We start from the raw sequence: 22,419 nt of genomic DNA on the forward strand, positions 1-22,419 counted from the left end.
TCGGGAAGGATAGACAGAAAGGAAAAGGAGGTGGGGTAGCGTTGCTGGTTAAAGAGGAGATTAACCCAATAGTAAGGAAGGACATTAGCTTGGATGATGTGGAATTTGTATGGGTGGAGCTGCAGAACACCACAGGGCAGAAAACGCTAGTGGGAGTTGTGTACAGACCACCAAACAGAAGTAGTGAGGTTGGGGATGGCATCAAACAGGAAATTAGGGATGCATGCAATAAAGGTGCAGTTATCATGGGCGACTTTAATCTACATATTGATTGGGCTAACCAAACTGGTAGCAATACGGTGAAGGAGGATTTCCTGGAGTGTATAAGGGATGGTTTTCTAGACCAATATGTCGAGGAACCAACTAGAGAGTTGGCCATCCTAGACTGGGTGTTGTGTAATGAGAGAGGATTAATTAGCAATCTTGTTGTGCGAGGCCCCTTGGGGAAGAGTGACCATAATATGGGAGAATTCTTCATTAAGATGGAGAGTGACACAGTTAAGTCAGAGACTAGGGTCCTGAACTTTAAAAAAGGTAACTTCGATGGTATGAGATGTGAATTGGCTAGGATAGACTGGCGAATGATACTTAAAGGTTTGACTGTAGATTGGCGATGGCAGACATTTAAAGATCACATGGATGAACAGCAATTGTACATCCCTGTCTGGCGTAAAAATAAAACAGGGAAGGTGGCTCAACCGTGGCTAACAAGGGAAATTAGGGATAATGTTAAATCCAAGAAAGAGGCATATAAATTGGCCAGAAAAAGCAGCAAACCTGAGGACTGGGAGAAATTTAGAATTCAGCAGAGGAGGACAACGGGTTTAATTAAGAGGGGGAAAATAGAGTATGAGAGTAAGCTTGCAGGGAACATAAAAACTGACTGCAAAAGCTTCTATAGATATGTGAAGAGAAAAAGATTAGTGAAGACAAATGTAGGTCCCTTGCAGTCAGAATCAAGTGAATTTATAATGGGGAACAAAGAAATGGCAGACCAACTGAACAAATACTTTGGTTCTGTCTTCACTAAGGAAGACACAAATAACCTTCCGGAAATACTAGGGGACTGAGGGTCTAGCAAGAAGGAGGAACTGAAGGAAATCCGTATTAGTCAGCAAATTGTGATAGGGAAATTGATGGGATTGAAGGCCGATAAATCCCCAGGGCCTGATAGTCTGCATCCCAGAGTACTTAAGGAAGTGGCCCTAGAAATAGTGGATGCATTGGTGGTTATTTTCCAACATTGTATAAACTCTGGATCAGTTCCTATGGATTGGAGAGTAGCTAATGTAAACCCACTTTTTAAAAAAGGAGAGAGAAAGCAGGGAATTATAGACCGGTTAGCCTGACATCGGTACTGGGGAAAATGTTGGAATCAATTATTAAAGATGTAATAGCAGGGCATTTGGAAAGCAGTGACAGGATCGGTCCAAGTCAGCATGGATTTATGAAAGGGAAATCATTTTTTTGAGGATGTAACTAGTAGAGTGGACAAGGGAGAACCAGTGGATGTGGTGTATTTGGACTTTCTAAAGGCTTTTGACAAGGTCCCACACAAGAGATTAGTGTGCAAAATTAAAGCACATGGTATTGGGGATAATGTATTGACATGGATAGAGAACTGGTTGATAGACAGGAAGCAAAGAGTAGGAATAAATGGGTCCTTTTCAGAATGGCAGGCAGTGACTAGTGGGGTACTGCAGGGTTCAGTGCTGGAACCCCAGCTATTTACAATGTACATTAATGATTTAGACGAAGGAATTGAATGTAATATCTCCAAGTTTGCAGCTGACACTAAGCTGGGTAGCAGTGTGTGCTGTGAGGAGGATGCTAAGAAGCTACAGAGTGACTTGGACAGGTTAGGTGAGTGGGCAAATGCATGGCAGAAGCAGTATAAGGTAGATAAATGTGAGGTTATCCACTTTGGTGGAAAAAACAGGAAGGCAAAATATTATCTGAATGGTGACAGATTAGGAAAAGGGGAGGTACAACGAGACCTGGGTGTCATGATACATCAGTCATTGAAAGTTGGCATGCAGGTACAGCAGGCGATGAAGGCAAATGGCATGTTGGCCTTCATAGCAAGAGGAATTGAGTATAGGAGCAGGGAGGTCTCACTGCAGTTGTACAGGGCCTTGGTGAGGCCATACCTTGAATATTGTGTACAGGTTTGGTCTCCTAATCTGAGGAAGGACATTCTTGCTATTGAGGGAGTGCAGCAAAGGTTCGCCAGACTGATTCGCAGGATTGCAGGACTAACATATGAAGAAAGACTGGATCGACTAGGCTTATATTCACTGGAATTTAGAAGAATGAGAGGGGATCTCATAGAAACATATAAAATTCTGACGGGATTGGACAGGTTAGATGCAGGAAGAATGTTCTCGATGTTGGGGAAGTCCAGAGCCAGGAGTCACAGCCTAAGGATAAGGGATAAGCCACTTGGGACCGAGATGAAGAGAAACTTCTTCACTCAGACAGTTGTTAACCTGTGGAATTCTCTTCTGCAGAGAGTTGTTGAGGCCAGTTCGTTAGATATATTCAAAAGGGTGTTAGATGTGGCCCTTATGGCTAAAGGGATCAAGGGATATGGAGAGAAAGCAGGAATGGGGTACTGAAGTTGCATGATCAGCCATGATCATATTGAATGGTGGCGCAGGCTCGAAGGGCCGAATGGCCTACTCCTGCACCTATTTTCTACGCTTCTAATTTGACCAAGCTTTTGGTCAGCTGCTTGTGTGGCTCGGGTGTCAAGTTGTGTTTTATTGCGTGAAAGATGCTGTATCAATCTGGGCTGAATTTGTATCCAGGCAAAAGGCCCGTGTCTAAACCCCCACTGAATTACCCACTCCCCATATTAGACATTCAGCGTTACCTGTGGCCGTTCCTCTGGTCAGACAATGCCTAGTGGAAATGGGCACTGGTCCGGTCTGTTTGGGTGTTTGCTGGAGGTACGCGAGGGCTGGTTTGGGAGAGAGCGGAGGTTTGAGTGTCTTTTTGGTCCCCTTCTCCAAGGACTGGATACTTCGCTCAATCTCGGCGATCCTGAACTCTACGCAGGCATCGTCATCCAGATCGCTTTTGCCGTGGGGGCCAGCGTGGTGAGGCCTAGGGTCCATGATGTGCACGGCCTGAGCCTCTGCGTATCGAGGCCCGTGCAGCTGCACCTGGTGCTGTGGGGAAGCCTGCCCAAGCTCCTTCTCTTTGGGCTTCGGCCTCCGTTTGACTGTGTCGGATTCGGTCAGGTTAAATTCAGGAAGCTCCAGCTGTTTGGGAGCGGCGCCCGTCAGCGCAGTTCTTGCGTCGCCCAGCTGTGCGTCGAAGCCCCGCCTTTCCTCGCCAGACGTCTCGGTGGTAGCCGCGATGCAGGTGCCCGCCTCTGCACCGTCCATGTTGCCGTCCCCTCGGCCGGCGCCGTTTGGCTTGGGCCGCTGCTTTATGGTCAGGTTGCCCTCCTCGGCAAAAGGGATACACTCACTTGAGCTGTTCTGAGAGGATGAGGAGGCCTCAAGGTCCCCTCGCCCAACCTTGGGCTCATCCTCGGCGTCCGACTTTGCCTCCTCCACATCAGGCTTGACGGCCTCGACAATTGCCGCGGTCTCCAAACTGACTCCCGGCTCGCTGAAGGTACGCCGCCGGTTGGCGGACTCTCTCGCTTTCTCCAGCGGTCCTGGCACCACCTTGGTTGGCGCGGAGCGAGCGCCACAATGCTCGGGGCTCCTGGGAATAGGCTCCTGCTTCTCCCTCCTTGCATCCGGAGCCTCCCTCTTCGGGGAGAGTCTCAACAAGGCCAACGGCTTGGCCTGGCCTCCGGGGGAGCTAGACATTTCCAACATGGCGGCAATGTTCCTCACGCTGTTGCCCGCTGTTCCTTCGCCAGGCTCCTGTTGCAGAGGCAGCCCGTCTACCAGGTCGGGGGCCTTCTGGGGGACGGCGGACGATTGGCAGACTCTTTCTTGATCGGGCTCCAGCCCCTGGGAGTTGGATACGGAGCTCAGGCGCTTGGGCGGAGGGGGCGGAGGCCCCTTTCTCTTCCCTCGGATCGCGAACGACTGGCTGCGGTTGACGTTCTTGTCCGCCGGCCACTGGCCCTTGGCGGCCTGGTTGCGTCCCGGGCGCCGGGTGAGCGTGGCGTAGGAGCTCACGGCCCCGGGGCCCGTGTCTTCCTCGTCGGGCTCGCCATCCGACATGGCGTAGCGGTTCAGGCTCTGCGACCGCTTCTTTGGCCTGAAAACATCTCCGTTGAGCTCCTTGCCTGGCACCGGATAGCGGATAATCGGCACGGCGCCTGGCAAGGCCAGAGGGTTCAGGCGAGGTCCATCCACTGGTTCGCCGCCGTTGGTGAGGCTGCAGTGGGAGTGCAGATAGACAAAGCCCTTGTTGGCCGGCAAATGCGGCAAGGGCTTTGGTGCTTGGGGCAACGGCTGGTAACTATGAGCAGGGACCTTGGGGCGTTCCAGCGTTGAGGAGAAGGCAACAGGTTTACCCTTGATGGGCAGCTGTGGGTACACAAAGGCTTGGACTGGCTTCCCTTTGCTTGGGGTATGGGGCGGGGTGAAGTTTGGCGATGGAGGAAGTGGATAATGAGAATTCAGTATCTTCACTGGGTTGGATACAGGAGCACCCTTCTGCAGCACAGGCCTCTGGTAATGGTCTCGCCCATCCGGCACATTTCTCTCCTTACTCGGACTGCTCCCGACGCCGTGGCCCAAACCGTTGGCATTTTCCTGGCCAGGCCCCACGATGTGAACTGGCGCAGCGTCTCTGGAGTAGGGGAGCAAGGTAGTCCTTCCACTGCTGCCACTGCTGCTGCTCCCGTCTCCGCTGACCAGGCTTTCCTGGGACTTGCTCTCCGCCCTGGTGCTCCCGAGGACGTTCTCCTGGGAGTGGCCCGATCCCCGGGACCGGATGCCAATGCTCTCCTGGCTCCGGGAGATGGCCCCCACCTGTTTCATCACCAGGCCCTCCTGGCAGTTGTAGCAAGGATTGGACATGGCTGACTGCAGCTCGTAGCTCAGCTCACTATCCTGGAAGGTGAGCATCTTCGGCGTTTGAGGAGACTGACACTCCCCGTTCTCGGCCTGCGAGGGCTCGATGGTGACAATCTCCAGCGCGTTGGGGGCCTTGCGCCTGAGTGTCGCAGTCTTGGCCTCCACCTCCGCCTGATTTAAAGCCTTCTGCACGTCCAGGAGCCTCTTCACGGCAATCATCATCTTCTTCTGATGGCCTGCAAAAAAACACCAAAAGTCACTCAAACAGAAGACTTTGTCCCTCCAATTTTCTTCACGCCTCCTTTCCTGAAGATGCTTGGTACTTGAATGTTCCCTTGGAGAGCCAATAGCTACAGGGCTACGGACCGAGTGCTGCGAGATTGGATTAGGCTGGGGAACTCTTTTTCGACCGGCGCAGGCACGTTGGGCCGAATGGCCTCCTTCTGTGCCGTAATTTTCTATGATGCTGATTAAAAGTGGGGTGCCCCCACCCCCCCACAGACTCCAGACACCCTCTGGTACCTCACCCAGGGTGCTCACAAATGAATGTAAACTGTGAGCAGCAGGTGACTATTGGACCACAGGGTGCATCATCCTGTGCATGTGCGCATGTGCGCATTTTGTAGCAGGAACCCTGGCAGAATTTACCCTGCCCAGCCGGGAAAGACGGCACCGAGGGCATTATCGTAGTCCAACTGCCCCCTCCACCGAGGTAAACTAACAGCACAGAGGGGCAGTTTGAGGGTCACTCTTACCCAGCTGCGTGATCCCAATTTCTTGCAGATCCTCCCAGGTGATCTCGCTGATGAAGTTGATGCTGTCGTACCCGTTGTCCACCAGCTTCTTGTGGTACTGAGGCAAGCCGATCACACTGAGCCACTCAAACAGATCCGCCTACAAACACAGTCGGCAAAAGTGAGCGGGAAGCACGTTGGCGAGTTCGCCACCCCTTTCTATGTTTAGTTCAGTGGAAAGCTCCACTCCCTCGTTGTCTATGCTCTTCCAGGGGCGCAGAGACATGGCTGCCCCTTGGAACCTTGCTCACGGTGGTCATTCTTTACGAGTGAGCCCACTCACCGAGCTGTTGTTACCATGGCAGGGGGGCACCACAGCTGGGCTTCCATTACCCTGGCTCATCGTGCCCTTTCCAGCGGGGGTCACGGATAGCGATCAGGAAATGGGCACCCAGCCTGACTGACCCCTGCATAGCCCAAAGACTCTTGGGCATATTACAGCACCTCTGCCTGATGACCATAAGGCTCCTACAGGGAAAGGACCACACTCGAACAGCTGCGCTGGGCAGGCCACATAGTTCGCATGCCAGACACGAGACTCCCAAAGCAAGCGCTCTACTCAGAACTCCTTCATGGCAAACGAGCCAAAGGTGGGCAGAGGAAACGTTACAAGGGCACCCTCAAAGCCTCCCTGATAAAGTGCAACATCCCCACCGACACATGGGAGTCCCTGGCTAAAGACTGCCCTAAGTGGAGGAAGTGCATCCGGGAGGGAGCTGAACACCTCGAGTCTCGTCGCCGAGAGCGTGCAGAAATCAAGCGCAGGCAGCGGAAAGAGCGTGCGGCAAACCAGTCCCACCCACCCCTTCCCTCAACCACTGTCTGTCCCACCTGTGACAGAGACTGTAATTCTCGTATTGGACTGTACAGTCACATAAGGACTCAGTTTGAGAGTGGAAGCAAGTCTTCCTCGATTCCGAGGGACTGCCTATGATAACAGGGAAAGGTTTTGTGCACTCGCAACCCAGTTCCCATTGGCATGAGCTCCGTAGCTGCAGAATTGGCGCTCTCCTGGCGGACATCAGCTAACCCGGCACAGACAGAGGTTTATGTAGCTGGACCTTCCTGCTCCGTGTGGCTATAGTTCCACATTGCAGCACTGCAGAAGGGCTTTGCCTTGGGTTCTCACATAAGGACAGTGGGACGTGGATCAAACACTTCGAGAGAAGACTCTGGAAGTCTGGGTGACGCAGTAGATTAGACACTACCCTCTCCCACTCTGGGGACGAGGCTCAAACCGGCCCAGAGGGAAGGAGTGAAGGGCTGTAAGGTCCTAGGTGAGATTAGTTTGTGGAGTCTCCCCAAGGACCAAAATTGACTCTAGTTTGACACCAATTGGTGATCCCACTCAGATGGAAATGGAAACTTCTCACACTTATGCAGAGGGAGGTGTGCTTGTGAGGGTGGGGTTCTTTGCTGGGCTGTGTAGAGGGAGCTGTGCTCTGCATCTAACCCACATAACAACAGCCATTGCACTTCAAAAAGCGATTCATTGATCGTGAAATACAATCAGATGTCCTGAGAGATAGGATAAGCTGTGATACAAATAGAAGTTATTATTATTAACCCGTGCTGTACCTGCCCTGGGAGTGTTTGATGGGACAGTGTCGAGGGAGCCTTACTCTGTATCTAACCCATGCTTGTAAATGCCCTGTGAGTGTTTGATGGGACAGTGCAGAGGGAGCTTTACTCTGTATCCAACTCATGCTGTACCTGCCCTGGGAGTGTTTGATGGGGCAGTGCAGAGGGAGCTTTACTCTGTATCTAACCCATGTTGTACCTGCCCTGACAGGGAACCTTTTCATTTCCCAGCACTAAGAGCCATTGCCTTGATAAGCACCAACCTGACAAAAATAAACAAAAATTTTTATCTTTGGAACAAATTTCAACCAATCACATTGGGCGTTCGTATCACGTGGTGCAAAAAATACAACAGCTCCATCTGGAGTTAGTCCTGCATTTACAGGAAACCTACCCTGGTACAGACACTGACACAAAGGCCCGGAACACTGAGCCCCATTAACAGCCAGTAACTGGTTATCAAGACTTAAAAACTGGGACTTTGAAGATCGCATGAGCTAGAAGAGGCAGCTACACACACATTCTGGGAGACAGGAACTGTGTCACGTCCTGGCATTGTGTACAGGAGCAGTGTGGGTGTGGGAGCAACTCCTGGGTTAATGGGGCGCTCCGATCTCACAGCGGAGCTGCCACATCACTTTATAATTTTGTTAAACCATCCAAAAAAACAACACCAGTTACGGCGGGAAATACGAGGGCAAGGAGTGGGGAGGAGTGGGAGGGGAAGGAGAGGGGAGTGGAGAGGGAAGAGGATGGGAGGGCAGGGGTGGGGGGGGGGATCAGCACCGGGTACTGAGCGGGTTACTCACCGGTCTGTAGTCGGGAAGCCATTCCGGGATGCTCAGCTTGCCGATCTCGGTCGAAATCTTCTTTCTGTGGCCGGGCTTTGTCACTCCGATTGCCGTCAGGTCCTGTACACAGGATTGTGCCAGTACTTAGTATTGATCACGGCAGGCAGAGCGACCACCCCAGCCCTGGCTCCCCCCCCGGGTAGGACCCTTGGTCCCACACCCCCTGGTTCCCAGTCGTAGTGGACAAGCAGGGCCCCGGCAGCGAGTGCCACCCCAAGGGCACACTGCCACACGTGGAAATACCCAATGGGATTGGCGGGGACCCAAGGAGCAGGTTGTCCATGTGCCCTGCCAGCCTGGCATTGTACCGAGCACGTGGTGACAATGCACAAACTCATGGGTCGCAGCATCCGCCCCATAGGTGATCCCTCTCTTCCAGCCTCCAATCTCTGTCTGTTTCTGTCTATCGCCTCCTCTCCCATATTTGTTCAATCAATGCTTTGAGGGAACATTGCTGAATGGTCCTCTGAGCTACCCTCTCATTCATCCTCCTAAGCTACAAATTAGCTAAGTGACCACACAAGAGTACTGTGCAGAGTTCTGGTCTCCATATTATAAAAAGGATATAGAGGCACTGGAGAAGATACAAAAACATATACAAGGAAGATACCAGAATTGAGAGATTATCAGGAAAATTGAATGGGCTGGGGTTCTTTTCTCTAGAGAAGAGAAGGTTGAGGAGTGACTGGATAGAGGTGTTTAAGATTGTGAAAGTGTTTGATAGGGTATACATAAGAGAAGATGTGGGGGCAGACCATAAATATAAGGCAGACAATTCAGGAGAAACGACTTTACCCAGAGAGTGGTGAGAATATGGAACTTGCTACCACAGGGAATGGTTGAGGTGACTAGCACTGATGCATTTAAGGGGAAGCTAGGTAAGTACATGAGGGAGAAAGGAATAGAAGGTTATGCTGATAGGGTAGGATGATGTAGGATGGGAGGAGGTTCACAGACCAGTTGGTCCACATGGCCTGTTTCTGTGCTGTAAATTCTGTGTCATTCTATGTAAATACTCTATCCTACACACTTTTTCCTCCTCTCTCCAGCTTTACTTCGTTGCAATCAATACTCATCACAATGTCTCCGACTCCACCTCATTCTCCCTCAGGAAGTGAAGAACTCCTCAACCTGCCCAGTCGACCCTTCCTCCTACAATCTTCAGCTTCTTAAAAATCCAAGCTTCCATCAACTAGCCTTGACTTTACCTCATCTTCTTAGTAACATTCAAAAGGGAACTGGAAAAGGAAATGGGGAAAGAGCAGGGGAGTGGGACTAAGTGGTTAGCTCCTCCAAAGAGCCGACACAGGTATGATGGGCCGAATGGTCTCCTTCTGTGCTGCATGATCGATGATTCCCTCCTCCTCTTCTCACTGTGGGCCTTGGCCCTTCATCACAATGAGTCCAAAAGTCAATACTTGTGCATGCACGGGCGAGAAAGCCTTGATCACCAGCCTTTGCCAAGCAGCGAGCAGCAGAGTGGTGCCGTCACCAGCCTTTGGTACTCACCTCCGGGGTCATGCGGCTGATGGTCGGCACATCGTAGCCGGCAGTGATGAAGTTGGCTGTGTAATGCTGAAGCTGGAATTCACTCAGCCAGTTAAAGATAGCTTCAGCGTCCTAGAGAGACAGGGAGTGCAAACAGAGCGGGGTCATCGCACCTGATACCGACACTCACAGCGACATCCAGAAAAATACACATCACTATAAAATCGCAGAGCTCAATTGACAAGGGGCGATGAATTTGCTCAAACAGAATCAGCTGACGTTTGATGATAAATTCTTTGCTGACTGACTGCCTCTCACTGACTCACACAGAACTCAATAACAGAAGGTTGCTCTGGGTGGAAACAACCTTCCACAAAGGGTCTATGCATTGAGGTTGGAGACAAGACGTCTGTATTGGAAAGTTGGTGTGGGGGGGGGGGGGGTGGGAATGCATTGTGCTGAGTTAGTTGATGCCAGCACCATCATCATCATCATAGGCAGTCCTTCGGAATCAAGGAGGATTTGCTTCCGCTCTAAAAATTAGTTCTTAGGTGACTGTACAGTCCAATATGGGAATTACAGTCTCTGTCACAGGTGGGACAGACAGTGGTTGAGGGAAAGGGTGGGTGGGACAGGTTTGCCGCACGCTCCTTCCGCTGCCTGCGCTTGCTTTCTGCATGCTCTCGGCAATGAAACTCGAGGTGCTCAGCGCCCTCCCGGATGCTCTTCCTCCACTTAGGGTGGTCTTTGGCCAGGGACTCCCAGGTGTCAGGCAAACCAAGGCGCCAATGGTGGCATTAGAACTGACCTCAGCATCCCCGAGCTGGGCAAAGAGCAGTCAGGTGATCATTGAGTGCGGTTCAGTGACCAGTGACGGAGAGCGCGTTATTGCGGACTTGAGGACAGGGTTGGGCCCGGCTGTGATGACTCCCACAGGAGATTAGCTAGCTGACACTCATCATCTAGACACGGGCGCAAAGAATGGTTACTTGAAAGAGTTACTCGAAGGCTGTGCGTCCAAGCCCCAACAAGAGTCAGGGCCTCTAGGAACAAAGATGGAGCGCTGTATTTTTCTGAGCTGTATATTCCATTCAGAATGGCAGAGTACTGTGGACTGGCCGCAATAATCTGCCTTTTTTTTTTTAGCTCTTTCCCGGCAGTTTCTCTTAAAGTCTACTCACAGGGTGCACCATCTACCAATACGTTGCCCGCAGGATTTTAACAAAAAGACAGGCGGTGTGGATTTGTAAGGTTTTCAAAGACTCTCAAATATTTAATTCAAAAAATCCAATGTAGCCACACACATAGGCACAGGGAAGTATGGGTACATATATGTGCAAGTAAAAGTAAATGTGTGTATATATAGATAGATCTGTATGTGTGTGTAGATATGTGTGTGTGTATGTGTGTGTAGATATGTACGTGTGTGTGTGCAGATGTGTCTATGTATAGATGTGTGCGTGCATGCGCACGTATATCTGCGCGTGCGTGTGTAACTGCGTGTGTGCGTCTCCATGCACGAGTGTTTGCATGTGTGTATGCGTGTGAGTGTGTGTATGTGTAGATATGTGTGTGTTTGTGTGCTGGCATATATACGTGCATATGCGTGTATATGCACGTGCGCGTCTATCTGCGCATGCATGTGTACCTGCGCGTATGTGTGAGTGTGCGCACTTGTGCGCGTATGAGTGATTGTGTGTATGTGAGTGCTTGCATGTCCGCGTGCATGCGCGGGTGTTTGTAACTGTATGCACGTGCGCGTGTATCTGCATGTGCATGTGTACCTGCGCATGTGAGTGTGCGCGTGCATGCGCGGGTGTTTGTAAGTGTGTGTATGCACGTGTGCATGTATCTGCACGTGCATGTGTACCTGCGCATGTGAGTGTGCGCGTGCATGCGCGGGTGTTTGTATGTGTGTGTGTGTGTGTGTGTGTGTGTGTGAGTGAGTGAGTGTATGCAGTGTATTTCGGTGCTGCAGGTCCCCACAGGCAGGACCGCTCTCTCTGACTGCACTTGCTCGGCTCAGGTCCGCTCAGGGCAGAAGGGCGGGGTCCCCAATCTCACAGTTGTTTCAGAATCTGACTCTGGGCCATTCCGTACATTCCTGCACAAAGACCAGACCCAGAGGCAGACGCCAGGGAAACTCCCCTGCTACCAGTGGGAGAAATTCTTTACTTTTTTTTTACCCATGCCACATGTGCCTGCCCCAGCATTCCATGCAGAGGGGAAAGGTCAAACCAATCAGACAGACTCCAACTTTAACCAATGCAGGGCTCTAGCCTCCAATAGATGGTTAGCATTGAATTGACTGATTAAATACCCTTTAAAACAAAATGTGCTTTTTTTTCCTCTACATAAAAACATAGAAACAGTCCATCAGGCCCAACAGGTCGATGCTGGGGTTATGCTCCCAACAAGTCTCCTTACTTCATCTTCACATGAACCTTACTTCATCAAATCTACTTTGCGCCCCATTTACCTCAGTCCAGCATCTGGGTAATGCCAATTCTGGAACAGACCCATTAAAACCCATCGCCACTAACCACTAAAACTCGTCACCACTAACCATTAAAACCACTAAAACCCATCACCACTAACCATTAAAACCACTAAAACTCATCACCACTAACCATTAAAATCATTAAAACCCATCACCATTAACCACTAAAACCACTAAACCATCACCACTAACCATTAAAATCATTAAAAACCCATCACCACTAACTATTAAAACCCATTACCACTAACTACTAAAACCACTAAACCATCACCACTAACTATTAAAACTCATCGCCATTGACCATTAAAGCCCATCACTGCGATGTAGAGGTGATTCCACACGGCGAGCTTTGCCCATGACCTTACCTTGCCCTCTAGGAGCTGGTCGGGGTGAATAAACTGTTGCGAGTATCCCTGTTCTCCGGACTTGTAGCTCGAGAAGCTTTGACGTCTCGGCATCCCTGTAAACAAAGTGGAAGAAAATTAGTGTTGGGTCGGGGCAATGGCTGTGACTGGTTCCTGACTCCAGCCCAGATTGACAGCAATGAAAGTCTCACTGCTCCCTGCTCGGGTTTCAAATGAAAGGAATTTGGTGGTCTCAACCCAGTGCGAACCAGCACAAATCAACAGCCCTGAACTGAAAGAAAGAAAAGACTTGCATTTATATAGCGCCTTTCACAACCACTGGATGTCTCAAAGCGCTTAACAGCCAACGAAGTGCTTTTGGAGTGTAGTCACTGTTGTAATGTGGGAAACGCGGCAGATAATTTGCACACAGCGAACTTCCACAAACAGCAATGTGATAATGACCAGATAACCTGTTTTTTTGTTATGTTGATTGAGGGATAAATATTGGAGATAACTGCCCTGTTCTTCAAAATAGTGGGCATGGGATCTTTTACGTCCACCTGAGAGGGCAAACAGAGCCTCGGTTTAATGTCTCATCTGAAAGGCGGCACCTCCAGCAGTGCAGCACTCTCTCAGCACTGCACTGGAGTGTCAGCCTAGATTTATGTGCTCAAGTCCCTGGAGTAGGTTCATAATATAGCCCAAATTTCAATCATACGGGAAGTTTCACTTAGAGAATCCATTAGGAAGGCAGAGGAAATGAAATTATACAGTAGGAGGCACTCTTCAGAGGTTCAGATTGAGGTATTTTGTAAATGATATCTAACCCGTGCTGTACCTACCCTGCGAGTGTTTGATGCGGCAGTGTAGAGGGTGCTTTACTCTGTATCTAACCTGTGCTGCACCTGCCCTGTGAGTGTTTGATGGGACAATGTAGAGGGAGCTTTACTCTGTATCTAACCCGTGCTGTACCTGCACTGCGAGTGTTTGATGGACAGTGTAGAGGGAGCTTCACTCTGTATCTAACCCCGTGCTGTACCTGCCCTGGGAGTGTTTGATGGGACAGTGTAGAGGGAGCTTTACTCTGTATCTAACCCGTGCTGTACCTGCACTGTGAGTGATTGATGGGACAGTGTAGAGGGAGCTTTACTCTGTATCATAAGAACATAAGAACATAAGAATTAGGAACAGGAGTAGGCCATCTAGCCCCGAGCCTGCTCCGCCATTCAAAAAGATCATGGCTGATCTGGCCGTGGACTCAGCTCCACTTACTCGCCTGCTCCCCGTAACCCTTAATTCCCTTATTGGTTAAAAATCTATCTATCTGTGACTTGAATACATTCAATGAGCTAGCCTCAACTGCTTCCTTGGGCAGAGAATTCCACAGATTCACAACCATCTGGGAGAAGAAATTCCTTCTCAACTCGGTTTTAAATTGGCTCCCCCGTATTTTGAGGCTGTGCCCTTTAGTTCTAGTCTCCCCGACCAGTGGAAACAACCTCTCCGCCTCTATCTTGTCTATCCCTTTCATTATTTTAAATGTTTCTATAAGATCACCCCTCATCCTTCTGAACTCCGAGTAAAGACCCAGTCTACTCAATCTATCATCATAAGGTAACCCCTCATCTCCGGAATCAGCCTAGTGAATCGTCTCTGTACCCCCTCCAAAGCCAGTATATCCTTCCTTAAGTAAGGTGACCAATACTGCACGCAATACTTCAGGTGCGGCCTTACCAATACCCTATACAGTTGCAGCAGGACCTCCCTGCTTTTGTACTCCATCCCTCTCGCAATGAAGGCCAACATTCCATTCGCCTTCCTGATTACCTGCTGAACCTGCAAACTAACTTTTTGGGATTCATGCACAAGGACCCCCAGGTCCCTCTGCACCGCAGCATGTTGTAATTTCTCCCCATTCAAATAATATTCCCTTTTACTGTTTTTTTTCCCAAGGTGGATGACCTCACACTTTCCGACTTGTATTCCATCTGCCAAACCTTAGCCCATTCGCTTAACCTATCTAAATCTCTTTGCAGCCTCTCTGTGTCCTCTACACAACCCGCTTTCCCACTAATCTTTGTGTCATCTGCAAATTTTGTTACACTACACTCTGTCCCCTCTTCCAGGTCATCTATGTATATTGTAAACAGTTGTGTTCCCAGCACCGATCCCTGTGGCACACCACTAACCACCGATTTCCAATGCGAAAAGGACCCATTTATCCCGACTCTCTGATTTCTGTTCGCCAGCCAATTCTCTATCCATGCTAATACATTTCCTCTGACTCCGCGTACCTCTAACTTCTGCAGTAACCTTTTGTGTAGCACCTTATCGAATGCCTTTTGGAAATCTAAATACACCACATCCATCGGTACACCTCTATCCACCATGCTCGTTATATCCTCAAAGAATTCCAGTAAATTAGTTAAACATGATTTCCCCTTCATGAATCCAAGCTGCGTCTGCTTGATTGCACTATTCCTATCTAGATGTCCCGCTATTCCTTCCTTTATGATAGTTTCAAGCATTTTCCCCACTACAGATGTTAAACTAACCTGCCTTTTGTCTGCCCCCTGTTTTAAACAGAGGCGTTACATTAGCTGCTTTCCAATCCGCTGGTACCTCCCCAGAGTCCAGAGAATTTTGGTAGATTATAACGAATGCATCTGCTATAACTTCCGCCATCTCTTTTAATACCCTGGGATGCATTTCATCAGGACCAGGGGACTTGTCTACCTTGAGTCCCATTAGCCTGTCCAGCATTACCCACCTAGTGATAGTGATTGTCTCAAGGTCCTCCCTTCCCACATTCCTATGACCAACAATTTTTGGCATGGTTTTTGTGTCTTCCACTGTGAAGACCGAAGCAAAATAATTGTTTAAAGTCTCAGCCATTTCCACATTTTCCATTATTAAATCCCCCTTCTCATTATCTAAGGGACCAACATTTACTTTAGTCACTCTTTTCCATTTCATATATCTGTAAAAGCTTTTACTATCTGTTGTACCTGCCCTGGAAGTGTTTGATGGGACAGTGTAGAGGGAGCTTTACTCTGTACCTAACCCGTGCTGTACTTGCCCTGCGAGTGTTTAATGGGACAGTGTAGAGGGAGCTTTACTCTGTATCTAACCCGTGCTGTACCTGCCCTGCGAGTGTTTGATGGAACAGTGTAGAGGGAGCTTTACTCTGTATCTAACCCGTGCTGTACCTGCCCTGCGAGTGTTTGATGGGACAGTGTAGAGGGAGCTTTACTCTGTATCTAACCTGTGCTGTACCTGCCCTGCGAGTGTTTGATGGGACAGTGTAGAGGGAACTTTACTCTGTATCTAACCCATGCTGTACCTGCCCTGCGAGTGTTTGATGGGACAGTGTCGAGGGGGCTTTACTCTACTCCGAAAACCTGCTGGGTTTATGTACCCTATTTACCCTGGAGCGCAGCTCTGAGCTGTGCTCACAAACGAACAGAGCACGAACAGAGCAGTAACAGAGGCTTCAGGCAGGTGTTGGGACACAGTGTGTGCTACACTGAGCTGTGTCAGTGCCACTCTGCTGCATTGTATCACAGACTGGCAGCACCTGAGCATGTGGTCACGGCTCCGCGCGCGGTGAGCTCCCGAGACCCCCCCCCCAATGCCTCCTACCCTCGGCAGGGACGAGGAACACGCTCAAACCGCCAGTCACCCTCCGCCAGCGCTCCCTTGCGGAGCAGTAGCCTCTTGACCATGTCCTGCATCAGCCGAGGAGCCAGAGTGCAGGGAGACAAGAGGATGACAACACCTGACAAGCACTCACCACCCCGTGTTATCAACAACAACAACAGGCAGTTATATAGCTCCTTTAAAGTAGTAAAACATCTCAAGGCGCTTAGCAGGAGCATTTGACACCATGCCACACAAGTGACCATGAGCTTGTTCAAAGAGATAGGTTTTAAGGAGAGTCTTAAAGGAGGAATGAGAGGCGGAGAGGTTTAGGGAGGGAGTTCCAGAGCTTGGGGCCTCGGCAACAGAAGGCATGGCCACCAATGGTTGAGCGATTATAATCAGGGATACTCAGGAGGGCAGAATTTGTGGAGCGCAGGCATCTCGGGGGGGTTGTGGGTTGTAGGGCTGGAGGAGATTACAGAGATAGGGAGGGGCGAGGCCATGGAGGGATTTGAAAATACTGTCCACCATCCCGTATCCATCATTAGGCAAAGCTCTCTTCACTGACTCACTGAGATCATCTTCTCTCGCCCACCACTTTTGACTTCCTTCCAACTTGTTCAGAAGTTTGTTTGCCAGCTCATTAACCCATTAATCCCCCACTGTGACACAGGACAGAATTCTTGACCCAGGATGGTCCCCATTAATCCCCCTCTGTGACACAGGACAGAATTCCTGACCCAGGATGGTCCCCTCTTGTCTCGCCTGGTTTAGCTCTATGACAGCGCTTATCTATCGTCCAGTTTTTACAGTTCTGCGGAAGGTTATACGCCTGGAATTCTAACCTAGCTTGTCCAGCAGTTTCTGTCTGTTATTCAGATGTTCAGGGTTTTTTTGACTGCCTCTCGATTGAAAGCACAAACTAAACACTGTATTGTATTCCCCTTCTCATCACAAAAGACATTTGCCTCAATCGACTCCCCAATGAGCCAAATAGAATAGAATCATAGAATAGTACAGTACAGAAGGAGGCCATTCGGCCCATCGAGTCTGCGGCGGCTCTTTCGAAGAGCAGTTCAGTCAGTCTCACTCGCCCGCTCTTTCCCCATATCCCAGCAATTTTTTTCTCCTTCAAATATTTATCCAATTCCCCTTTGAAGGCTGCTATTGAATATGTATCCACCACCCTATCAGGCCATGCATTCCAAATCCTAACCACTCGCTGAGTAAAAAGGTTTCCCCCTCATGTCACCTCCGGTTCTTTTACCAATCACCTTAACTCTGCTTATTATGTGGGTTCAAGTTCCACTCCAGGGACTTGAGCACAAAATTCTAGGCTGACACTCCAGTGCAGTGCTGAGGGAGTGCTGCACTGCCGGAGGTGCTGCAGTTCAGATGAGACGTTAAACCGGGGCCCCGTCTGCCCTCTCAGTAAAAGATCCCATGGCACTATTTCAAAGAAAAGCAGGGGAGTTATCGTCGGTGTCCTGGCCCATATTTATCTCTCAATCAACATCATTAAATATCAGATTATCTGGTCATTATTGCGTTGCTGTTTGTGGGAGCTTGCTGTGCGCAAATTGGCTGCCGCGTTTCCTACATTACAACAGTGACTACTTAATTCAAAAATACTTAATTGGTCGTAAAGCTTTTTGGGACGTCCGGTGGTTGTGAAAGGCGCTATATAAATGCAAGTCTTTCTTTTCTGCTTATCGACCCTGCCGCCATTGGAAACAGCTTCTCCTCATTACTCCATCTAAACCCTTCATGATTATTACATCCAATTCCTCAGAGGTAAGTATTAATGAACTCTCTCAGCTTCTTTCCCCTTTCCTTATAGGCCTCAAAACAAACTAACTCGAATTTTCTTTATTCTAAACAGACAACATTCACGCTATGAAAACATAACTTGAGACTGCGTGGTGGGGGGGTGGAGGGAAGACATATCTCCTAGCAACACGAAGGCTGCTGCCTGGGCCTACCTCCGATCATTGTAACGCTGCCTTCCAGGATCACTTTACTGCTCGAGTATCCACCCAGCACCATCGCTGGCAACTCTGCCCATGGCTCAGCGTCCCATGGCAATCCTCACCGACTGCTGCCTCTCTGACTCACCAGCACAATGTGAGCTTGTGTTCGAGAGAAAGAGAGAAGGAGCGAGAGGGAGGAATGCAGGCCTGGACAGGTGATCCCATCAGTTGTCGAACCCGAGCTTATCCCACACTTGTTGACTCAAATGGTCTTTTATCTTTGAAACACGATCTGTCGGAATTAGCGGCGATCCTGGCATTAGGAAATCACAACAGCACTGCAGGGCTTGCTGTAGCTTAAGGAGCCTTTTCCCCACCCACCATCCGTCTGCCTCCCCCACCGTCTCCCCCCCTCCCCCACCGTCTCCCTCCTTCCCACCCCACCCGTCTCTCCCCCTCCCCCCCCATCTCCACCCTCCCCCCCACCTTTTCCCCCTTCCCACCACCTCCCTCCCCTCCCTCCACCATCTCCCCCCCTCCCCACCATCTTCCTCCTCCCCCACCATCTCCCCCCTCCCCACCATCTTCCCCCTCCCCCCTCCCCCACCATCTCCCCCACCATCTCACATCTCCCCTCCCCCACCACCATCTCCCCCCTCCCCCACACCCCCCCACCATCTCCCCCTACCCCCTCCCCACCATCTCCCCCCTTCCCTCCCCCTCCACCCACCATCTCCCCCCTCCCCCCCTCCACCCACCATCTCCCCCCTCCTCACCGTTCCCCCCCCTCCACCCACCCCGTGCCTCCCCCCACCACCGTCTTGAATTCTGGTTTACTTTACCAATGAGGAAAATACTTCAAAGGCCTCCACAATTAGCACCTCCACAGCAAGAGATTCAGGAGCATGAGAAATTAGTTCTTGTTTTATAAGTCATAAAGACTTTTTTTAGGTTACCATTTCAGAATGATCAGACAGCCCCATTCAAAAAAACAAAGAACGTCCACTCCAAAATGTGGAACGGATTGCATGGTTTCCCGGAGTGGAGTCGATCCTCTATCTCTCACTCTGAGCACCCACATTTTGGCCCATCATGTCCGCGCCGGCCGACAAAGAGCTATCCAGCCTAATCCCACTTTCCAGCTCTCGGTCCCTAGCCCTGCAGGTTACGGCACTTCAAGTGCACATCCAAGTACTTTTTAAATGTGGTGAGGGTTTCTGCCTCTACCACCCTTTCAGGCAGTGAGTTCCAGACCCCCACCACCCTCTGGGTGAAGACATTTCCCCTCAAATCCCCTCCAAACCTCCTACCAATTACTTTAAATATGTGCCCCCTGGTTGTTGACCTCTCTGCGAAGGGAAATAGGTCCTTCCTATCCACTCTATCCAGGCCCTTCATAATTTTATACTCCTCAATCAGGTCTCAATATGGAGATGAACTTTTAATTCCTGGCGACTGTGGGACAATCCTGGAGTGTTGGCGAGCCCACGCCTACATTCACTGTCGCAGGGCCGTGTCACCAGCAAGGGGAAGAGCAACTTGACATCACGGGTAGAATGTCAGCCAACTCACCCTCGGCCTCGCCAATGTGGCCCACATCGTGAGGCTACATTTAAAATAAGATAAAGGGCCAAGTGAGTGCAGAAATAGAGAACTCAATGAGGTGATGCCGCACTTAGGTGTCGAATGCCTGTGGATGGTAGGAGAAAGGGAAGACGTGAGAGAGGGAAGGAGTTCCACGATTGAGCTCATTGGTGCTGAAGGTGTAGAGAGGGGAACCAAAGTTTCCCCGTTGGATTTCTTCCTTTTGGCATGGCCTAACTTGTCTTTTAGTTTTGGGGGTGGAGCCTTGATCTGCGCCCAAAAGATCGGGTTGCTATGGTAACCAGAGACACAATACGAGCTGAGTCTGCAAAGTGAAACATACAGACAGCTCCGAACACATTGCATCATCTCTCTCTCTCTCTCTCTCTCTCTCGTGGCCTCAGCAGAACTGGAGTAACTCTCAGCTGGCCAAACTTGCCTAAGTGGCCAGAATTGGCGCGGGTGGCAGGTTACACCCGCTTTGGCTGAAAAAATAACTAACTTTAAAAAAATCGGCACTAACTGAGTTGCGCTGGTGCAAATTGATTGGGGAAACTGTGGATTTTTAATTTGGGCCTAAAAAAGCGGCCTGCTCCAAAAAAACGGCGCAAATCACTGTGGAAAATTGAGCCCAATGACTCAGGAGGTACAGCTCTCAGGAGAACAGAGAACACGCTCAGGAAACTCGCTCTGTGCACGGGTCACATCGCTCCCTCCGAGACAAGCCCCAGCGAGCAAGCATTGACTGGAGTTTACAGTCTGTCGGAGAGCCAGAGGCCCGAAGGGCCTGGATCTGTTGAAGGATGGGAGGGAAGGCTGGGTCTTCACAGCGATGTGCGGTGGAGCGACAGTGAGCTCCTTGGCAGACGATGAAACCCATGTCCGTCGCCACTTCAGCAAGAGGCCCTCAGTCCCACCCACCCACTCACCGCGCGCACGTTCCCAGTCCTGGCCCAGCCAGGCACTCGAGTGCACAGGCTAATTTAATGATGAAAGTGATAACAATGCTTTGATGTCTACATGAAAAGATTTGTGTTTAAAATAACACGACTGTCTCAGGATGAATCAGTTGTACACTGCCTGGACTGGATGCACAGACACAGCTGTGTTGTTTCTGTCTGTGTTTTGGGTGGAGGAGGGGGAAGGGTTGTTATATGGAGTGAATGCATTTGAATACAGGACTTCAATACTACGTCAAAAGCAAAATACTGCGGATGCTGGAATCTGAAATAAAAACAGAAAATGCTGGGAAATACTCAGCGGGTCAGGCAGCACCTGTGGAGAGAGAAACAGAGTTAACGGTTCAGTTCTGACGAACGGTCATCAACCTGAAACATTAACTCTGTTTCTCTCCACAGATACTGCATTACCGACTGAGTATTTCCAGCATTTTCGGTTTTTACTTCAATACTAGGTGTCAGCCGTGGCTCAGTGGGTAGCACTCACGTCTCTGGATCCGAAGGTTGTGGGTCCAAGTCCCACTCCAGAGACTAGAGCATATAATCCAGGCTGACACTGCAGTGCAGTGCTGAGGGAGCGCTGCACTGTCAGAGGTGCCGTCTTTCGGATGAGACTTTAAACCGAGGCCCTGTCCGCTCTCTCAGGTAGACGTAAAAGATCCCATGGCACTATTTTGAAGAAGAGCAAGGGAGTTATCCCCGGTGACCTGGCCAATATTTAGTCCTCAATCAGCATAACAAAAACAGATTATCTGGTCATTATCACATTGCTGTTTGTGGGAGCTTGCTGTGCACAAATTGGCTGCTGTGTTTCCCACATTACAACAGTGACTACACTTCATAACATAATAAGAACATAAGAATTAGGAACAGGAGTAGGCCATCTAGCCCCTCGAGCCTGCTCCATTCAACAAGATCATGGCTGATCTGGCCATGGACTCAGCTCCACTTACCCGCCCACTCCCCATAACCCTTAATTCCCTTATTGGTTAAAAATCTATCTATCTGTGATTTGAATACATTCAATGAGCTAGCCTCAACTGCTTCCTTGGGCAGAGAATTCCACAGATTCACAACCCTCTGGGAGAAGAAATTCCTTCTCAACTCAGTTTTAAATTGGCTCCCCCATATTTTGAGGCTGTGCCCCGTAGTTCCAGTCTCCCCGACCAGTGGAAACAACCTCTCTGCCTCTATCTTGTCTATCCCTTTCATTATTTTAAATGTTTCGATAATATCACCCCTCATCCTTCTGAACTCCAACGAGTAAAGACCCAGTCTACTCAATCTATCATCATAAGGTAACCCCCTCATCTCCGGAATCAGCCGAGTGAATCGTCTCTGTACCCCCTCCAAAGCTAGTATATCCTTCCTTAAGAAAGGTGACCAAAACTGCACGCAGTACTCCAGGTGCGGCCTCACCAATACCCTGTACAGTTGCAGCAGGACCTCCCTGCTTTTGTACTCCATCCCTCGCAATGAAGGCCAACATTCCATTCACCTTCCTGATTACCTGCTGCACCTGGAAACTAACTTTTTGGGATTCATGCACAAGGACCCCCAGGTCCCTCTGCACTGCAGCATGTTGTAATTTCTCCCCATTCAAATAATATTCCCTTTTACTGTTTTTTTTTCCAAGGTGGATGACCTCACATTTTCCGACATTGTATTCCATCTGCCAAACCTTAGCCCATTCGCTAAACCTATCTAAATCT

The 22,419-nt window shown here is 49.9% G+C and overlaps 1 protein-coding gene across 8 annotated transcripts in view; it reads right to left on the reverse strand.

The window, feature by feature from the left end:
• The window catches only part of LOC139226617 (caskin-2-like), a 260,876-nt gene that overhangs the window by 13,860 nt on the left and 224,597 nt on the right, over positions 1–22,419 (reverse strand). For 7 of the 8 annotated variants that reach the window (XM_070857494.1, XM_070857493.1, XM_070857490.1 and 4 more), the window contains 5 exons: positions 12,571–12,665; positions 9,727–9,837; positions 8,176–8,277; positions 5,747–5,885; positions 2,876–5,227 (listed from right to left, as the gene is read on the reverse strand). In XM_070857494.1, coding sequence (XP_070713595.1) covers positions 2,876–5,227; positions 5,747–5,885; positions 8,176–8,277; positions 9,727–9,837; positions 12,571–12,665 — 2,799 coding nt within the window. The remainder of the gene's footprint in view (positions 1–2,875; positions 5,228–5,746; positions 5,886–8,175; positions 8,278–9,726; positions 9,838–12,570; positions 12,666–22,419) is intronic. The other variant, XM_070857492.1, reaches the window with a different exon arrangement.

This window comes from Pristiophorus japonicus, chromosome 16 (assembly GCF_044704955.1).
Source record: "Pristiophorus japonicus isolate sPriJap1 chromosome 16, sPriJap1.hap1, whole genome shotgun sequence".
In the NCBI taxonomy this organism is placed as follows: domain Eukaryota; kingdom Metazoa; phylum Chordata; class Chondrichthyes; family Pristiophoridae; genus Pristiophorus; species Pristiophorus japonicus.